General features: G+C 42.4%; 1 protein-coding gene across 12 annotated transcripts in view; it reads right to left on the minus strand.

Moving 5' to 3' along the window:
* The window catches only part of rapgef1b (Rap guanine nucleotide exchange factor (GEF) 1b), a 194,725-nt gene extending 175,303 nt beyond the window's left edge, over positions 1–19,422 (minus strand). For all 12 annotated transcript variants that reach the window (XM_080212343.1, XM_080212337.1, XM_080212336.1 and 9 more), the window contains exon 1: positions 19,290–19,422. In XM_080212343.1, coding sequence (XP_080068469.1) covers positions 19,290–19,314 — 25 coding nt within the window. In that variant the 5' untranslated portion in view covers positions 19,315–19,422. The remainder of the gene's footprint in view (positions 1–19,289) is intronic.
* Positions 19,423–21,045: the final 1,623 nt, after the last annotated feature.

The raw sequence follows: 21,045 nt of genomic DNA on the forward strand, positions 1-21,045 counted from the left end.
CATAAGACGACACTTGAACCACAAGCTTCTGATTCAAAAAGGCAAGAATTATCATCATTGAATCAATGCTAACATGGCACCTTCCTCCATCCTCACCTTACATTTTCAAAAGCCATCAGTTTTCAGTCTAAACAAAGACCTACTTAGCCGGCAGCGGCTGTCCTTCAATTTGGGGATGACATCTACTCTGGGGTGCGTGTTTGTGCCATTGGTCTTCACATGAATTAACGTGCCAAATCATGACACTCAGATCTTTGGGTATGTAGAGCACAAGGTCCCACTAGACCACTCCAGATATAGTGGTATCTGGAGTGCAGGATTTGCTTCCTTTACTTTTTTTCCTCTACCTCATTATCAAGGTGTAAAGCACAATGCAGTTTGATGGACAGGTTGTTGCCATTTTAGATGACCAGCAGCAAGTTCCTTCCAGTCATTGATGTTAGTGCCGCCACACCTCAAGGAGTCAGATGGCTCAAGAGAATCTCTCCCGCCAGGTCCTGTTTTGTCAACTTTCAAATAGTCAAGGTGACCATTTGAAAGTTGACAAAGTTAGTGATTTTATACAGAAAAAAAATGATTAAATGGAATGAGATTTCCTTTAACGTTAAGTCCCTAACAGGAGGTAGTTCTGATTTAAAAATTTACATTATGCTGTAAAGTTTAATTTGCTCTCCACTAAATTACTCACCATAAACAACTTCACTCCTCCTACACCTTATTTTGGGACTTACAAGAGGTGCTACTAAACAGAGAAATACAGCAGAACAGAAGTAATGTAACAAGCAGATTATCAAACAATTGGCTAAGTATAGCCAATCAAAAAGGTAATTAGCAGAGGTGAGAAAACACAAGTCCTAGAACACAAGGGCGAAAAGCTGCAGCATGCTACGGTGCTGAGGGACCAGGGGGTCCTTGTGCATGAGCCGTAAAAACCCAGTCAGCAGATGCAGCAGGTGATCAAGGCGGCGAATGGGATGCTGGCCTTTATAGCGAGGGGGGATAGAATATAAAAGTAGGGAGCTCTTGCTGCAACTGTACAGGGCATTGGTGAGGCCGCAGCTGGAGTACTGTGTGCAGTTTTGGTCGCCTCACTTGCGCAAGGATATTTTGGCCTTGGAGGGAGTGCAGAGGAGGTTCACTAGGCTGATACCGGAGATGAGGGGGTTGGACTATGAAGACAGACTAAATAGACTGGGTCTGTACTCGGAGTTTAGAAGGATGAGGGGGGATCTTATAGAGACATATAAGATAATGAAAGGGCTGGATAGGGTAGAGAGGTTCTTCCCGCTCAGAAGGGACAACAGGACTAGAGGGCACAGCCTCAAGATAAGGGGAGGGCAGTTTAGAACAGAGTTGAGGAGGAACTTCTTCACTCAAAGGGTGGTGAATCTCTGGAATTCTCTACCCGTTGAAGTGGTGAAGGCTACCTCGCTAAATATATTTAAGACACGGGTAGATAGGTTTTTGGTAGGCAAGGGAATTAAGGGTTATGGGGAGAAAGCGGGAAAGTGGAACTGAGCCACTTCAGGTCAGCCATGATCTTATTGAATGGCGGGGCAGGCTCAAAGGGCTAGATGGCCTACTCCTCCTCCTACTTCTTATGTTATGTACAAATGATTGAATATTGCCTCACCGTAATACCATTTAAAACATTCAAAAGCAAGATGTCATAGTAGAAGATCCTTCCAGTAATTTTGACATGGGAACCATCTACTCCCAACTGGTAGAGGAAAAAAATAACTAGTCATAATAAAAGATCTGGCAACACAAATGTTACATCTGCCACTCACACTTCTGGTTCAAGGCTGGATTACCTAACATGCATACTTCCATTTTGACTCTGGTGAATTTCTAGTTCAATTCTCAGTCTCAAACTGAGACTGCAAATTTGCTTCCTTTAGGCTTCAGATGTCATTTTTCTTCCAAAATGAAAGAGGAGAGAGAAAAAGAGTAAAGGAAAAGGGGGAGAAATGGGAAAGAGATAAAATTGTTTTAATCTTCCCTCTGAAAGCTTTTTATTACAATGATCCCAGCACATGAAATTTGCCAGCAACCTGTTCTTAGGTTGCTTTAATGAAGATTTTCCTTCCCTGAGCAATCTCTAGCTTCTCAATGCCACAAGTAGAGATTTATACTAGGCCTCATTACTGTTATTGACTCAACACTTGGGGTATTGTTCACACCCCAAAATAAATTTTCACATTCATTAAAACCAGATATTGGATAGACCCTTTTACTTTTATGACCAGTACATTTTGCAGTAAATTAAGCATGCAAAACATCCGCCAAGTGCATGGCAAAATGCATCAGCAAATCATGATAATGCACTTCCATCTTTAGAAAAAGGAAAAATCTAGATAATTTCCCAGTTGCTTTGTAGAACATTCACTCATTGCACCTCCCAATTTAGCTAGTTTGCCTCCAGGCAATTTGTTTTCTGTACTATGTTAGTATAATATTTTCACAGTCCCTGTGAGCAAAATATTAATGATATTTTCACAGTTAATCGAAAAAAATTCACAAATGCAGTGGTTAAACATTCTCCTTTTTCCAAAATGGTTGCAACATTGAACAATTCCTGTTGTAGATAGAACACTTGGGTTCAAATATAAGCCATTTAAAAAAGGTGCTTTCTAAATGCATATTTATTAGTATCCAGGAAGAATCTCATCACAATATTACCAACAGGAATGTCAATAAAAGAATCATAGAATCCCTACAGTACAAAAGACAGTCAATTGGCTCATCGAGCCTGCACTGATCACAATCCTATCCAGGCCCTATCCTTGTAACCCCACTAACCCCCTTAACGCCAAGGGTCAACTTCGCTTGGTCAAATCAACCTGGCCTGAATATCTTTGGACTGTGGGAGGAAACCCATGCAGACACAGGGAGAACATGCAAACATCACACAGACAGTCACCCAAGGCTAAAATTGAACCTGGGTCCCTGACGCTGAGATGCAACAGTTCTGACCATTATGCCACCATGATGCCCCAAGGATGAACAGATATATATAAAATGAAATCTTTACATCTACCATGCTAAATCATAACCATGATAAAAAGGATAGGAAACTTGGTTTCAACAATTGCAATCAGGCATTATAACTATAAAAATATTCAAATTCCTGTTGGAAAGAGCAGAATCTCTATTTTTACCATAAGCATACTATTCATTTACCTGTTTCAACCCTCAGTAAATCTGTCCAGTTTATAGTTGGAACTGGAGCGTGATAGATATTCAACTATTTTCTGGAAGCACTCTCTTTGTAAGCAGCTCTGTGGGTGAACCTACACCACGTAAGGTGTAGCAATTCAAAAAAAATGGCTCATCACCACCTTCCCCAGGAAAATTAGGGATGGGCAACAAATGCTGGCCTTGCCAGCAACGCCCACATCCTGTAAAGTTAAAAAGACAGGATGATCATGTGACATTACGTTACATTGCAGGGATCTAGCGTAAATTGCCAACACATCTATGCTCCACTCTGAAGATTGATTGATATCGCTAGATATTGGGCAGGCAATGCCATTTGTTGAGGACAAAGGACATTGAGTGATGCTGAATCCAAGGAAATATCAAAATCAAAACAAATTAACAAACTTTAAAAACTGTCCTTTCCAAAATTCCTAGTCCACAAAATTTAAACAGGATAAATAAATGACTCAGAATATAAACACAAATGGGATGAATCTGACTGGAAATCAGATGAACTTGTGTGACAGGACATTTAGTGGCATATGTAAATGTTGTCACTAAAGAAAAAAGCTGCCAATTTTTATAACTGGGCTGTCAAGCAGCTAATATTTTAGCGGTGAAATGTAGATTTGTCACAATTGGCTAAGTTTGGCTCTGCCATTGTGGGACACAAACTCACATTGACATCATATCGCTTTTAAGAACTTTATAGAGAAAAATGCAGAAGTGTGACGTTAACTCTGCAAGATGTACTAGCTCCTTCAGGAACTCCTGAATTCAATTCTCAATAACTACCGTATGTTTTGATTTGATTGTATTAGTATATAGTGAAAAGTATTGCTTCTTGCACACTATATGAAGTATACTGTACACAGAGGAGAGGGAGCAGAATGTAGTATTACAGTCATAGCTAGGGTGTAGACAAAAATCAACTTAATATGAGGTAGGTCCATTCAAAAGTCTGATGGCAGCAGGGGAGAAGCTGCTCTCGAGTTGGTTGGCATGTGACCTCAGACTTTATAATCTTTTTCCTGACAGAAGAAGGTGGAAGAGTGAGTGTCCAGAGTGTGTGGAGTCCTTGATAATAGAATCATAGAATCCCTACAGTGCAGATGGAGGCCATTCGGCCCATCGAGTCTGCACCAACCACAATCCTACCCAGCCCCATATATTTATCCTAGCTAGTCCCCCTGACACTAAGTAGCAATTTAGCATGGTCAATCAACCTGACCCACACATCTCTGGACTGCAGGAGGAAATCTGAGCACCCAGAGGAAACCCACAAAGACACGTGGAGATGGTGCAAACTCCACACAGTGACCTAAGTTGATGATTTTACCTCTCCCTGGTTCAGAAGCATAGAGGATAATGAATGAGTCGCCAGCGTTGCCCTGACAGAATTCAACAAATTAGACTGTATCCTGGGCTCAGTGCCACAAATTAATGGACAACTTAATGATTGGAACATCAACATGAAAATCATGTCTACCTGACATGCAGCATTGAATGATAAAGATTGCAGCACACTGGAAAAAAACTGACTGAAATCACAAACGTGTAGTTGAGGTGGGTGGCACAGCGTTAATACTGCTGCTTCACAGTGCCAGGGACCTGGGCTCGCTTCAATGCTGGCCACTTTTCCATGGCAGCAGGAAGTATGGACGGAGTCAGAGGATGGGAGGCTGGTTTGCATAATGGACGGGCTTATATGCATTAATTTACAAAATGTAAGTTTTCTTTTAAGAACTACTAGAAACAAGGTTTTACTTTTTGTGTCAATATCCAAGTGAGTTTTTAAAAGCGTTAAATTTTATATAATTCAGCCCTTCAGACTTACTGATCTTGATCATATATTTAGGGATGCGCCTCTTACACACAGGTTAGGATACAAGAAATAAATGGTTAGTTGACAGGTAACTTTTCATGTAATTCGCTTTCGCTCTCCCATTCCTTTACACTTTCCACCCTTGCACCAGATAAGCCGTTCCTGACCACTGCATCCTGATTTTATTTATTCTATGATGGGACGTGGGCATCACTTTCCACCCACCCTAACTGCAGTCGAGAAGACCTTTTTGCCTTTGAAGCAACTGCAGTCCGTGTGCTGTAGGTATTTCCACAGTGCTCCTAGGAATGGAGTTCCAGGAATTTGACTCAATGACAGAGAAGGAACAGCAGTACAGTTCCAAATCAGGATGGTTTGTGGCTTGGAAGTGAATTTGGAGGTGGTGATATTCTTAATCATCTGCAGTCTTTGTCCTTCTCAGTGGTAGAGGTCACAGGTTTGGAAGGTGCTGTCAAAAGAGGCTTGATGAGCTGATGCAGTGGTGGAGGGAGTATATGCTTAAGGTGATGGATGAGGCTGTTTTGTCTTAGATAGCACCAAGCTTAGAGTTTTGTTCAATATGCACTCATCCAGGCAAGAGGAGAAACTATTCCATCACACATCCTACTCATACCTTGTGGTTGGTGAATGGATTTTGGAGTTCAGGGATGAGTTACTCAATAGCGCAGGATTCCCAACCTCTGATCTGCTCTCACATCCCTAGAGCCAAGGTATTTATGTTTTTCTAGTATTTACAGGATATGGGAGTCGCTGGCAAGGCCAGCATTTATTGCCCTTCCTTAGTTACCCTTCAGACAGTGGTAGCGAGCTGCTTTCCTGAGATGTAAGTGCACACACTGCTAATGGTCCCATTCAGTTTTAGGTCAATGGGTACCACCCAGGATGTTGATGGTGGGAATTTCATCAATGGTAATGGCATTTAACATCTTGGAAAGGTAGTTAGGTTCTGTCTCATTGGAGAACATAATTGTCTGGAACTTGTGTGGCACAAATGTTACTTCCCACTTCTCACCACAAGCCTGAATGCTGTCCACACCTTGCTGTATATGGATACAGACTGGTTCAGTATCTGGATAAGTCGTCTCATGAACTTTCAGAGCACTGCTCCTTCATCAGGTGACGAAGGAGCAGTGATCTGAAAGCTCGTGATTCCAAATAAACCTGTTGGACTTTAACCTGGTGTTGAGAGACATCTTACTGTGCCCATCCCAATCCAATGCCGGCACCTCCACATGAGTATGAGAGTCAAGAGGGACACTGAACACTGCAATCATCAGCAAACATCCCCATTTGAGACCTTATGATGGAAGGAAAGTCATTGATGAAGCAGCTGAAGATGGTTGGTCCTCAGACAATACCCTAGGATATGACTGCAGCAATGCCCTTGGGCTAAGGTGATTGACCTCCAAAAATCACAACCTTCTTCCTGTGTTCAGTAGGACTCCAACCAATGGAGTTTTCCCCCAATTCTCAACTTCAGTTTTACAGGAGCTCCTTGATGCCATTCCTCACCTCGAGTTTCTAGACAAGGCCTTGAAAATAATGCAATTTCTCAAACCTCCTAGACTTTCCTCCTACCATTTACCAGTATTAAGAATCCATTCCTGGGTGTACACAAACAACACTTCTACTTTATAGTCTTTCCTGCTCTTTTTATTTGGTTGAATCCTGCACTGCTAGCCTTAACCTTCACCTAGGCTTCCTGCTTTGAAAAAAAACATTCCCAGCGCACATAACCCACCAACCTCAAATTTGCAAAAGCATTTTACATATTTCTGAATCGACAGTCAGTCAATGGAGAATGCTCATTCCAACTCAGCAAGTAAACATTGCAACATGATCTATTTTTAGCCAATACATACCCATGAATTTAACTCTAACTCTGCTATGGGAATTTTCAAATTGACTGCCAAAGATAGCGTGTATCAGTAGTCCTGTTTGTAGGTCCAAGGGAGTAACTTCAAGACCACTGCTTTGGAGAAACTGGTGAGTTCTGATCATTGTGTGTTTGTTTAAAAGGCACTAGATAGGGTTCAAATAAAGTTAAAACTGACCTCGGTGTTCCCAAGTTAAGGATGGGAAAAACTATAAATGACACCTTTTCTTAACCATTATTCCATGACTTACACTGGAAGTACACATGCAAAATAGGTAATGGAAAGATGAGATTTAACATAGAACAACTACCCAGATCAGCAATGATGAAAGGTCATCCTGGTTCTACATAAGAACATAAGAGATAGGAGCAGGAGTAGGCCATCTAGCCCCTCAAGCCTGCCCCGCCATTCAATAAGATCATGGCTGATCTGTCGTGGCTCAGTTCCACATTCCCGCCCTCTCCCCATAACCCTTAATCCCCTTGCCTATCAAAAACTATTCTCTTTCCATTGGGTGGCAGGGTGACATAGTAGTTAGCACTGCTGCCTCACAGGTTCGATTCCCAGCTTCGGTCACTGTCCACGTACTGTTTGCACATTTTCCCCATGTCTACATGGGTTTCCTCCAGGTGCTCCAGTTTACTCCCACAGTCCAAAGATGTGTAGGTTAGATGGATTGGCCATGCTAAACTGCCCCTTAGTGCCAGATGGACAAGTTAGGGTAAATGCATGGGGTTATGGGGATAGGACCTGGTTGGGGTTGTGATCGGACCAGACTCGATGAGCCAAATGGCCTCCTTCTGCGCTGTAGGATTCTATGATTCTCTACGATAGGCGCGGTCAGACCCGCTGTGTTGTTTCGAAAGCACGCGCACATGAGAGAGAGCGCGCGCGCACCCAGGTCAGTGGCTTGCTGTCATTTCTGTCCAGTCTTGTACATAGTGAATGGTCTCTTGTTAAACTGAAGTCAATGGGAATTGGGGGGGAAGCTTTCCACTGGTTGGAGTTATACCACGCACAAAAGGTGATGGTTGTATTTGCTGGAGGTCAATCATCTCAGACCTAGGACATCACAGAATATCTGCAGTGCAAAAGGAGAACATTCAGCCCATCAAGTCTGCACTGGCTTGCTGAAAGAGCTTTCAACCAAATCTCTCTCAGCTGCCTTATTGCTGCCACTCTGCACATCATTTCTTTTCAGATCAAAGATGCTTCCACCACCCATCCAGAAAGTTTGCTCCAGACGCCAACCAATCTCTGCGTGAAAAAAACTTTTCCTCAAATCATTCCTACCCCCTTTTGCCAATCTATGTCCTCAAGTTCTTGATGCACTCTTTGATGGGTAACTCTCAATACCCTGTCCGTGCCCCTCAGGAGCTTTTATATGTGTACCAAATCTTCGCTCAGCCTTCTTTTCGTCGAGGAAAACAGATCAAATCTCCCCAATCTATCCTCATAGCTACAGTTGTTTATCCCTGGAATCATTCTTGTGGACATTACAGCAGGAGCTCCTCAGGGTAGTGTCCAAGGACCAACCATCTTCAACTGCTTCATCAACAACATTCTGTCCACCCTAAAATCAAAAATGGGGATGCTTGCACAACATTCAACACCATTTGCTACTTCTCAGATACTGAAGGAGTCCTTGCCAATATGCAGTAAGATATAGTCAATATCCAGGCTTGGGCTGATAAGTGGCAAGCAATATTCATGCCATACAAGAGCCAGGCAAGAGAATCTCCAACAAGAGAATCTAAATTTCCCCATGACATTCAAATAGTATTACCATCTTGAATTTCCCACCATTAACATCCTGGAGGTTACAACTGACCAGAAACTGAAGGGCCAGCCATATAAATACTGTGGCCACACAAGAAGGCTGGTAACTCTGCAGAGTGCATCAACTGACTTCCCAAAGACTGCAAGCAGTATTGTGATGGAATACTCACCATGTGCCTGGATGAATGACAGTGTAAACCAATGAGGAGACATTTCTTCAATCAAAGAGTTTCAATGTCAGGGGGATTAGCAGGGTAAATACAGGTGGTTACAGGGATAGGGCCTGGATGGGGCTGTTGCCCTTCTAGGTGGTAGAGGTCATTGGTTTGAAAGATGTTGTCAAAAGAGCTCTGGTGAGTTGCATCTTGTGGATGGTACACGCTGCATCCACTGTGCATCATGGTGATGGAGAGTGAATGTTGAATGCAGACTGCTTTGCCCTACATCACGCTGAGCTTCTTGAGTATTATTGGAGGTCCACGCATCCAAGCAAATAGTGATGAGCCTATGGAATTCATTACCACAGAAAGTAGTTGATGCCAAAACATTCAACGTATTCAAGAGGCAGCTAGATATAGCACTTAGAGCGAATGGAATCAAAAGGTTATGGGGAGACGGCAGAATTAGGCTATCGAGTGGATGATCAGCCATGATGGTGATGAACGACAGAACAGGTACAAAAGGGCCAAACGGCCTCTTCCTGCTCCTATCTTTCTAAAATTGTGTGCGTGGAGTTTGTACGCTCTCCCCATGTCTGCATGGATTTCCTTGGGGTGATCTGGTTTCATCCCACAGTCCAAAGATCAAAGAATCATAGAACCCTACAATGCAGGAGGCCATTCAGCCCCTCAAGTCGGCAGCGACAACAATCCAACCCAGGCTCTATCCATGTAACCATGTGTATTTACCCTGCTAATCCCCCTGATAATAAGGGTCAATTTAACATGGCAATCAACCTAATCTGCATGATTTTGCACTGTGGGAGGAACCCAGAACACCAAACGGAAACCCACACAGACACAGGCAGAATGTACAAACTCCACACAGTCATGTGAGGCCAGAACTGAACTGGGTCCCTGGTGCTGAGGCAACAGTGCTAACCACTGTGCTGCTCATAACCCAATGTGCAGGCTAGCTACAGGGTCTGGGTGGGATTGTTGTTGGTGCAGGCTTGCTTGGCTGAATGGACTCCTCCTGCACTGTTTTTTTTTGCCTTCAAAGCCTTGAAAAATCGCTCCAAAAATGGGGGTGGACAAATATGCCAAATATAAAAGTGAGCTTTCAGCGTGAGTGGTCAACATTTTTTGACATTGGTATGCTGGGTATCGTAAACCACAGCACATCCTCACAACACAACCCACATTGCCTGCTTGATCCCTTGCACCCACTTAAAACGTACCCAAGTAAAACATCCATTTGTGAATTCAAAAAATTGAGGCCAACTATTAACGTGAATATAGAATGCTGTGGCTGAAAAAGTAGGCTGGGGACTGACTTGTATCCGAAGTGTTTGCAAAAACATTTGGTCAAAGACATGGGTCATCATACATGCTGGGTTAACATACACACCATGAGCTAAACTGCACACTAATCCTGACCAGTTTGACTCCCATTTTCTATATTAAGATGCTTCAAAATTAAGTACAATGCTTGAACAGTTCTTTTCCTTTTTACAAGCACAGTTAAGATGGAGGGTAGAAACTAAATACTCCTTCAGAATTAGCTACAAGGCCGAACAATTAAAAGTTTTGCCAGCTAGGCATGTTATTATCCAACACTCGAGGGAGTATTTTCTGTGCTTCATGACATCCTTCTCACAAAATCAGCTGAACTTGTGATTGTGACTGTAGACAGATTATGGTGACAAGCAGTCTAAAGACAAAAACCACTAAGAAGCTTAACACCTCCTACAGTGTTACAGTATTACACATCTTTAATTATATTTTCAATTAATCTCTTTAGAAATGATCTAATTCACACTGGGCTTTGAATCTGTAGACAGTGATGGTAGCTCCTGAGATGCTAAGTGAGAAGGGAGTGGGTGTCAGCAGGCAATAGCAACTATTCCAAACATGATCTGGGCTTCACACGACATCCCACCAGTTTGGAAGTACAGTAAATGAATATGTGGGAGGGGCAGGGTGGTTTGCAGAAGCAAAAGCCCTAGCTGACATTTCCTTGCTTTTATTATCAATTGTCAAAACAAAAGCTAAATACAGAAGATGGTTGACTTCTGAAATAGAAAAGAAAATGCTAGAAATATGAATCAGGTCAGTAAGCACCTGCAGAGAGAAAGCCTCAATGTTTCAGATCAATGACTATTCATTGCAATAAAAGCAACTGGTCCACATGCTTCCATGTCTCAACTGAGAATGTACGTGTGGCACAAAGATTTCTTTTTAAAGTTAACACTGAGCAATTACCATGTGACATTCTTAACCATTCGTAATATGGTAAGAAAGCAAACACCAGAGACAAGGATATACTTATGCACAGTATACACCAACAACAGAAAACAATGGCAGTGAAGAAGGGGAGAAACAGGTTGAGGGAAGGGAAGAAGAGAGATAAGAGCCTAAAAGAGATGCAAGGAAGAAGTTACAACTATCAAATCATTTGAGCAACACAAGTTTATGCTGCATTTTTGCAGTTGAGTAATTCACAAAAAATTATCCCCACATCCAGATTGCACACAAAGTGCTGTGAAACAAGCATTGCTTCACCACCATGTCAAAAACCAGATTAAATTACAGCCCTGCAGCTACACATCAAACACATTCAACTTATCAACATTTTAATATCAGCCACGAACTGAAAAAAAAATCAGCAGGAATTTTAACAAATTTGTGATTTTGTTGAAAACTCCAATATCACACTAAACAGTGAGGAGACATTTCCCATTAGCTCTCGCTAACGTTAAAGACTGCATTAGAATCTGGGCCAGAACGGCAGTCGTGTGCTTTAGCAAAGGACATTTGAACAGCAAGGTGGTGAGAAATTAGGATGCAGATGACATTCTGAAACACGAAGTGCAGATTGGGAAGTTTGGAAAGTTCAATAAAGCAGAAATTCTGAGTTACAGAAGGAAGTGGAAATTCTGACCACTATAACGGAAATGAATAAGTCATGAAGATTTTCAGAACTGAGGTAAAGTTTAGCTGGAAAGTGATAGGAACAGAAACAATCGTGGCTTTGATAACTTTAGTTAACAGTCAGCTGAATAATTCAAGAGGATCAAACACCAAAACAAGGAAGAAAGAACCTGAGCATTAACATTTACATTGTGTAGTAGTAGTAGGACTTGAGCCATTGCTGAAAAGGAATGTTATTGGGTCAATTGCAATATCAGTACAGCGATTCTATACAGAGATTCCCAGGTTTGAACAGACTTCAATGACAGCAATTTCAGATCACCTCCACTTGTGGTTAGATAGAAAATACTGTATACTTGCCCAGAGAAGATTAGGTATCAGTCATCTTTATAATAAAGGAACACAGTTACTCAAAGTAACACTGATTTGGAATGCAGACTTTTGGCAACTATCCAATTATAAATGATCAATGTTCTTGCTCTAGAGGAAGTGCAGAGAAATTAAAATTTATGCAAGTGTAGCATGATTCCCCAAGCACATACTGCACAATTTCTAAACAAAGGTAAGAATGCCAACTGGATCTCCACATAAATTAATGTGCCACTGCAGAACTTTCTGACCAATCTGAATTCTCAGAGCACTCACTGTGCAACTTACACAGGTCAGTCAGTATGGTTAGTCACATGACTTCATCAGTGACAGATATTTGTTCACGTGCCTCACCCACCGCAACCCAAAAGCTTCAAGTGCACCAAGAAAACAGAAATGGAAATGCAAGGGTCAATTAGTTCCAGAAGGACAGGATGTTAATGTCTGGGTGAAGCTTCAAATACAACTACAACAAATAATCTAGTTATAAAATGGGTTGATTCTTTGACAGTCCGCTGGCATGCCTTTACAGCTGATTCCATTGTAATATTTCAGTCAGTTGCCAGAATTCCCTTTTGCTCCCAATCTGCACGAATGCAGCGATATTGCTCAGTGTCCCTTCACACTTTTCTTAACCAGTTTCTACAGTACAACTAAAGCACAAGTTAAATTTCAAATCAAAGATTGCATTCCCATCTTAGATTATCCCAGAACCTAAAGAACAAAACAAGTCTAACAAAAAGATTCAACTACTATTTTTAAAAAAAGCTTAATTTCATGGCCCTAATAAGTGATTATTCCATGAAATTACTGTGCAATATAATTTCGTTAATAAGTCATTGTAGCTATTACTTAGTAGTTGATAGATTTTTAACCTAAGAATGCAACAAAGCACCAACACAAAATTTTAGAAAGACAGATCCATGAAAATGCACAAAATGTCTCAACCTGCACAATGAAGCGAGAAAAGATAGGGGCAAAATTAGGGCAGTTGGGATTAGTGTAGGGTTGCTTCAACAAAGAGCAGAGACAGACACAATGGGTTAAGTGTCCGCCATTTGAGCATCCATGGTTCCATTCCTATGCTGCCAGTTCCTAGCATAATTTTGCAGCAGTTACATTGTCAGAGCTTTTCTACTTAAAGGTTTATGGAGACTTGCTATTTTATATGGTGTACAACACACCCTCCAAAGGATATAAGTTTTGTGCATCTGATACACAGATCTTTCAGTGTAATTTGGATAAGATTGGGCAAATGAATGACAGATGGAGTACCATTTGGATAAATGTAACATTATCCAATTTGGTAGCAAAAATGGGAAGGCAGATTACTATCTGAATGGCTTTAAGTTAGAAGGAGGGAATGTGCAAAGAGGGTTGGGTGTCCTAATACACTAGTCACTGTAGATAAGCAGGCCTTAAAAAAGATAAATAGTATATTGACCTTCACAGTGAGAGGATTCGAGTACAGGAGCAGGGATGTCTCGAAGCAATTGTACAGGACTTTGGTGAGGCCACACCTGGAATATTGTGAGCAGATTTGATCTCATTAGCTGAGGAAGCATGTTTTTGCTCCACAGGAAGTGCAGAGAAGGTTTACCAGGCTGATTCCTGGGGTGGCAGAACTGACGTATAACGAGAGGTCGAGTTGGTTAGGATTTTGTTCGCTGGATTTCAGAAGAGTGAGTGGGGATCTCATGGAAACCTCTAAAATTTTAACAGGACGAGGCAGGGTAAGCTGCCAGAAGGATGTTCCAGATGTTGGGATGTCCAGAACCAGGGGTCACAGTCTGAGGATACAGGATAGAGCATTTAGGACAGATGAGGAGAAATTACTTCACCCAGAGACAGGTCAGCTCATGGAGTTCACTGAAGTTATTGAGGCTGAAACATTATATGCTTTCAAGAAGCAGTTAGATATAGCACTTGGGGCAAAGGAGATTAAAAGGATATGGGGGAAGAGGCAGGATCAGGCTACTGAGCTGCATGATCAGCCATGATCATAATGAATGGTGGAGCAGACTTATAGGGCCGATTGGTTCCTTCTCCTACTATTTTGTATGTCTCAATGAATTTATTTCCTAGGCGGATAGCTTGTGTGAGAGGCATGATGGCAAGCACATAATAACCTCCACACAGTCCACTGGGAAACTTTATATCAGGTGCCACACAAATAAGGAATGCACAGCTGCAGACTGCTGGCAGGTAAGTAGATGTTTAAACTTTATTCAAATTTGTCAACATTAGAATTTTATCAATTAAAGCACCCATTCAGTTAACGTGGAACATATTATGAATATACTATAAAAATTCAAAGGCAAAGGAGCTATGCTGCATTACAAAATTCTGCAATATAAACCCAAACATCTGTCATCAAATTTTTGCAGAACCAAGTAATGAGTAGCTGTAATGGACAACAATCAACTGGGGACAGTTTTTAAAGCTATTCTGCTGCATATTTCCAAAACACATCAAAAGCAAAATTGCAGTAGCTTGAAATTTTTCAATGTTCTTGTCACTAGTCTGATAGAACCATACTGACTTGGAAATACGTCACCATCCCTTCATCACTGCTGGGTCTAAATCCTGGGACTTGCTTCCTAACAGCACTGCAGGTGTTCTTACACCTCATAGAAGCCTCCAGCAAAGAAGTACACTTGAAAGCTCAAGCAAACCCAGTTGGCAATAAAATATTCTGGTCAGTTCAGATCTGAATTATGATCAAGAATGAATTATACTTTCCAAGATTATGGACATGTTTAGGCATTGCTTTAAGAGGAAATCAGCTAAGGCAATAGCCGGGGCATGATGCCACCTTGTTAATTGCCAATATAAATATTTACAGCAAAGGAGAAAGTACTTCAAATCATAATGTCTATTCCCATTCTTTAATGCCCCAAACAAAAGTGAATTGTACTGCCCGGCATGCTTCCCTTAATGTGGTATCCCTCTCTCTGAAACACTATATACAATTTCTCCTCAAAATTGTTTGGTGGTTAACATTGCTGCCTCACAATGCTAGGGACCTGGGTCCAACTCCAGCATGGATGACTGACTGTGTGCAAGTTCTCCCCATATCTGTGAGAGTTTCCTCCGGGTTCCTCCCACAGTCCAAAGGTATGCACGTTAGGTGGATTAGCCATGGTAAGTGCACAGGGTTATGGGGATGGGTCTCGGTAAGACGCTCTAGTGTAGAATCTGTGCAGACCCGATGGGCTGAAGGATTATATAGTTCAAAAGGTGCAATCATTCTTGTCTCAACCACTCCCTTTGGAAAATAATTCTTTGTTTGAAAGTGATGAACCATTGCAACAATCTTTCTCAACCAGTGGAAATATTTTTTCCTTATTCACTATAAAGACTTGTATTAAAAGTCCTCTGCACATTCTCTGCATCAGTGGAAAAGAAACCAGAATCACAAATCTCCACCCAACTTTCCCATTTGAGCATCATTGTGGTGAACCTATGCTTTGTATTCTACATGGCATAAGCCACCTTTTTGCAACAGACTAATCAAAAATGCACACAGTAATTTAATTACACATGTTTATCAACTGAATAGTTGTATCTATCTGCTCCATTTTCATTCATGCATATTTCCAGTTCGTTTCCATCCCACGTTCTGGATAAATGGGGGAATATACATTAAAATGCATTTTCCATCCACCTGCCCATTCTGCTAAGCAAAATCTTCTTGCAGTATTTCATTATGTTCACTCCGTCCCAAACCAGTACCCAATTTTAGGTCATCAGCAAATTTCTAGATCACAATTCCCAAGCCTAAATCATTTCCAAATACTAAAATCAAGAAATATCATTCAGCATAGGCTCCATGGGCATGTAACTTTCCATCACTCTCCACGTCTAACGGCACACAACAATTATCCTAACCAGCCAACTTTCTATCCATGCTGATTTATACTACATGCCTGACTTTGATGCAAGGCAAAAAGTTAGCAGCCAATATAGTCCATGACTATTCTACAACTGCTGCAGACAGTTGATTTTTTTAAGTCTACTAATTCTGGAGCCAAATTCAATGCCCCTTTCTTTTATCTCTCCACACTTAACACCTACCCTCAACCCACAAAAAAAGCAAAAATAAAAAAAGCTCCAGCTTAATCGCTGCCTTTGTGCTTGGATAAATCTTATTTCCAGTTGGGGTGTGTCATCTATTTAAGACTGCAATGCACAATTTTACGACAAGGCGAGAAAGAAAATAAATCAATGCATTGCACTAAACAAATTCAAGCAGACAGAAGACCGCAGCTTCTGTTCATTTATAGGATTTGAACTCAGAACGCAGCAAGCCTAGGAAAGCAAAATACACCAAACCTTTCTAAAAATTAGAAAGCTGAAACATTCTCATACAAAGTAAAAAACATCTCAAGTATATAGTCAAATTAGAGATTCAGACCACCAAAACTATAGAAAGACTGTTTTCACTTTTAGGAAGATGGAAAATGAAGCCCATATCTAAACCCTACCTAAACCCTTCACCAATATAAAACAACATTGTCATGGATTGCGATCAGTTCTACATTCCATTATAAATCAGCATTGAGACATGATCCTTTTTTTTTGAAAAAGCTGTTACATCCATTTTAAATGGAATCACTTTGACAGTATGGAAATGGGTTGGCCACACTATCTTCAGTAGACACAGCAACTGCATTTTCCAAACCACTTAATTACAGCAGCTTTCAATTTAACTTGAATGATTATGTAAAAACATATGCCTGACCCGAACTATCTGCTTCTGGAACATTTCAAATACACTGCACTACTGAAGATCAGGGATCAATACAATCACAGAATTGCTCAGCACGCACAGCATTATTTAAAACATAGCTGAACAGTATTAGACATGGAATGTGCAATTGGTTAATCGTCTACTCACCCACCCAAAAAGAGAAAACCATTCAACTGATGCATATCTTGATATTACTCTACATATCGTGTAACCACTTAATACAACAACCTTTCATTCAAAACTCATTCATAGCATATACTACGTATGAACACATAAATTAAGAACATGAATAAGCCATTCAGTCCTCCAAGCCTATTTCACCATTCAATAAAATCATGGCTGATCTGACTGTGCCCTCAACTGCACAATCCACTGACCAAGTACCCTTGGACTCCGTTTTAGTCAAGAGTCTATCTACCACTATCTTAAAAATATTCCAAGAGCCTGTCTCCATTGCTCTTTAGGAAGGGATGTTTCAAAGACTCACGACTCAAAATATTTCCTCTCATCACTGTTTTAAATGGGAGACCACTTATTTTTAAATTGTGTTCCCTTGTCTCTGCCACAAGGGAAACATCCTTTCAGCATCCAACCTGTCAATTTCCCTCAGGACCTTGTATATTTTAATAAGATCAACTTTCATTCTTCTAAACTTCAATTTATGTAGGCCCAGCTGGTTCAGCCTTTCCTCATAAGATAACACCCCCTCCCCCAACACTCAGACATGATGTATTCAGGCTCCAAATTTAGATTACAAATGTAGATAAGAATTCACTCTATTGATAACATCAGTCTCCACCACTCTAAGAGCCTAATTCACTCTTTCTACCCCACAAATAAATACAGCTAATTTTGAACATAGTTTCTGCTGACATGAATTTGTAAGAAGCAAAGAAAATGACAGTTGCCAATGTCCCTGCTTTGTTCTGCATCATTTTTATATGATTTATGATTCAACCACATGAAGAATTCAATGACATATCTAGTGCCGTCATTAACATTAGCTATTTCCACTTTGGTAACATCACCCAACCCTACCCCCATCTCAGCTTCTCTGTTGCTGAAACCATCATCCATACCTTTTTGACCTCTGGATAAAACTATTCCAGTACATCTGGTCAAACTCCCACATTCTGTCCTCCATAACACAATGGCTTCTAAAACTCTGCTACTTATGTCCTTACTTGCATCAAGTCTCATTCACCTATTATTCCTTGTACTTGCTGACCTACACTTACTCCTGGCAACATCGCTATTACAAAATTCTTATTCTTGTTTCCAAGTGTCTCCAAAACCTCACTCCTCACCATCTCAAGTCTCCGCCAGCCCTGCAATTCTCTGAGATCTGTGCTTCTCCAATTCTGGGCTTTTGAACATCCACAACTTTACATCACACAACCATCATTGCCATGAGTTCAGCTGTCAAGGCCCTAAGTTTTAGAAATCCCTCCCCAAACCTCACCGCCACTCATTCCTCCTTTAAAATGCTCCTTGAAATTTAGCTCAGCCAAGCTTTTGGTCATCTGCCCTAACATCTCACGTGGCTCAGTGCTAAATCGTGTTTGTTGATACTCCTGTCAAGCGCCATGGATCATTTTATTGCATCAAAAGTACTTTATAAATAAAATTGTTGTTGACAGAAGGGTCACTAACCTCACTGAAATCAGAGGTCACTGAACCCGCTACCCACACAGCTGAGCTTCAAATAGCTACAAGGTAGTGGATCAACAGCAGAGAATTGGAGTACATCCATAAACAGTGTAGGTCGACAAAGACCTCAGGAAGAAAGTTTGGATCCAGTTCCCCATACAGCAGACTCCTAACGTCAGCAGTATGGCCTACAAGGGTGGCAAGAGCAAGTGATATACCCACAAGAAAGAGCTTGGGGAGGGGGCCCACACCCGCCACACATCCCCCCAACCCCAACTCCCCTGCTCTCCGGCGTCTCCTAGCGGGGGGCGTGAAAAAAAAGTGAAGGCAAGAGTCCAGAAGCAAATGCAAACTGAGAGAAGGTCTGAAGCCACCTTGGAGCCACATTAAAATTAACAGCCCCTTCCCGTTAGCTGCCATCCAGTTCCCCCTCACCCCAATCCATGCGGAATATCCTTTTTAAGAATTTACGGAAACAAATGAGAGTGGGGAAGACGGCCCATTGCATTTTCCAGCTCGGAAACAATGACAAGAGTTTAAACAGCTAAATAAATAAATGACTGGAATGCAGTCAACACCGGAGAGAATCGCAAGCCGCCTCGCCTCGGCCTACTGGCGCTCAGAAGCCTCGGATGTGCCAGCGGGGAGGCGGGCAGCCGAGGCTCTGGTGGGCGGCTTCATGACCTTCCCCCTCCCCCTCCCCAAACACAAGACTGGCCCACCTTGTTTCTCCAGCTTCCCGGACATTTCCTGACGCCGGCCCGCCGATTCTCTTCTCCTTTCCCCCACCCCTTTGATGAGGAGAAAATGCCGCTCACTCGGTCCCCATGGTGTTGTCCCTCCGCCACCCTACCGGACTCGGTCACTATTTCTCCCCCCACCCCCTCCCCAGCCCCCGGGCAGCGTCTCTCTCTCTCTCTCTCTCGCTGAGGGTCACTGACTGACTCTCTCTCTCCCTCAGTGCGGCCTCGGGAGGAGGGGACCCGCAGCGAAGGAGGAGGTGTCCCTGCCCCAGCCGCCCGAACTCGCCACATCGGCCGGGCGCAGCGCCACCTCCCCGCCGGAGGATCACATCACATCACTACAGGAACTTCCATCACCCGGTCCCTGCCCTTCAGCCAAACGCAGCGCCACCTCCCCGCCGGAGGATCACATTACTGGGGGGGGGGGGGCCGCCCGGGCCCTGCCCTTCAGCAAAGCGCAGCGCCATCTCCCAGCCGGAGGATCACAACACTGACTGAATCCCGTCCTTGCCCTTCAGCCAAGCGCAGCGCCATCTCCCAGCCGGAGGATCACAACACTGAATGAATCCCGTCCTTGCCCTTCAGCCAAGCGCAGCGCCGCCTCCTGGCCGGAGGATCATATCACCGCGGTTTCTTTCCCAACCTCCACCTTCATATATGAAGTCTCACAACACCAGGTTAAAATTCCAACAGGTTTATTTGGTATCACGAGCTTTCGGAGCTATTCCTTCATAAGGTGGGGAAGCTTTCGGAGCTGTTTCTTCATCATTTGAGCGCTCTGAAAGCTCCTGATACCGAATAAATCTGTTGGACTTTAACTCGGTGTTGTGAGACTTTTTACTGTGCCTATCCCAGCATCTCATCACATTTTTCATAGATTTATAGAATCCTTAAAGTACAGGAGGAGATTATTTGGCCCATTGAATCTGTACTGACCACAATCCCACCCAGGCCTTACTCCCACAACTCCACTTATTTACCCTACGAATCCTCCTGACATTCAGGTCAATTTAGCATAGCCAATCAACCTAACCCACACATCTTTGGACTGTGGGAGGAAATCAGAGCACCTGGAGGAAACCCACGCAGACACAGGGAGAACATACAAACTCCACACCCATACACAGTGACCTGAGGCCAGAATTCAACCTGGGATTCTGGCGCTATGAGGCAGCAGTGCTAACCACCGTGCCGCCAGTATACAAGTACACACAAGTGCTTCCTCATCTCCCTCTGCTCCACTCCGGGTAAGGTAGAGAGTACCTTACCTGGAGTGGAGGTACCATAGCATCACCCTAACATATCTGCTGAAGTACTTGAAGCTAAATGAATAAAATCTGTAAAAAGTCAAATAATTCCCTTGAGAACTTGATTTATCTGGAGACAATTCAGGGCAAAAGAATTTTTTTTTAAATCCTGCACAGTTTGTGAATGATGCTAACCATCTCATGACTTGAGCCTCCCTGTCACATAAACACAATAAACTGTTCTGGTTTGTGTGGTGATCTGTTTCCAAATCTCAGGATCCATTTATTACATTAGTGAAGTACGAGGAACGAAAAACCCACCACTGGAAACTGCAAAGGGATAAGCACCCAAGCACAAAGGGATAAGCACCCAAGTTTATGAAGCTAATCTTTCTCTTCACCATATCTAACTGCACCCTCTCTTTTCCTTCTCCCCCATGTAGTCTATCAGTGGTATGTTATGTCTGTACAGTGCGCAAGAAACAATA

The sequence above is a fragment of the Carcharhinus amblyrhynchos genome, chromosome 25 (genome assembly GCF_965287045.1).
Source record: "Carcharhinus amblyrhynchos chromosome 25, sCarAmb.v2.hapA, whole genome shotgun sequence".
In the NCBI taxonomy this organism is placed as follows: domain Eukaryota; kingdom Metazoa; phylum Chordata; class Chondrichthyes; order Carcharhiniformes; family Carcharhinidae; genus Carcharhinus; species Carcharhinus amblyrhynchos.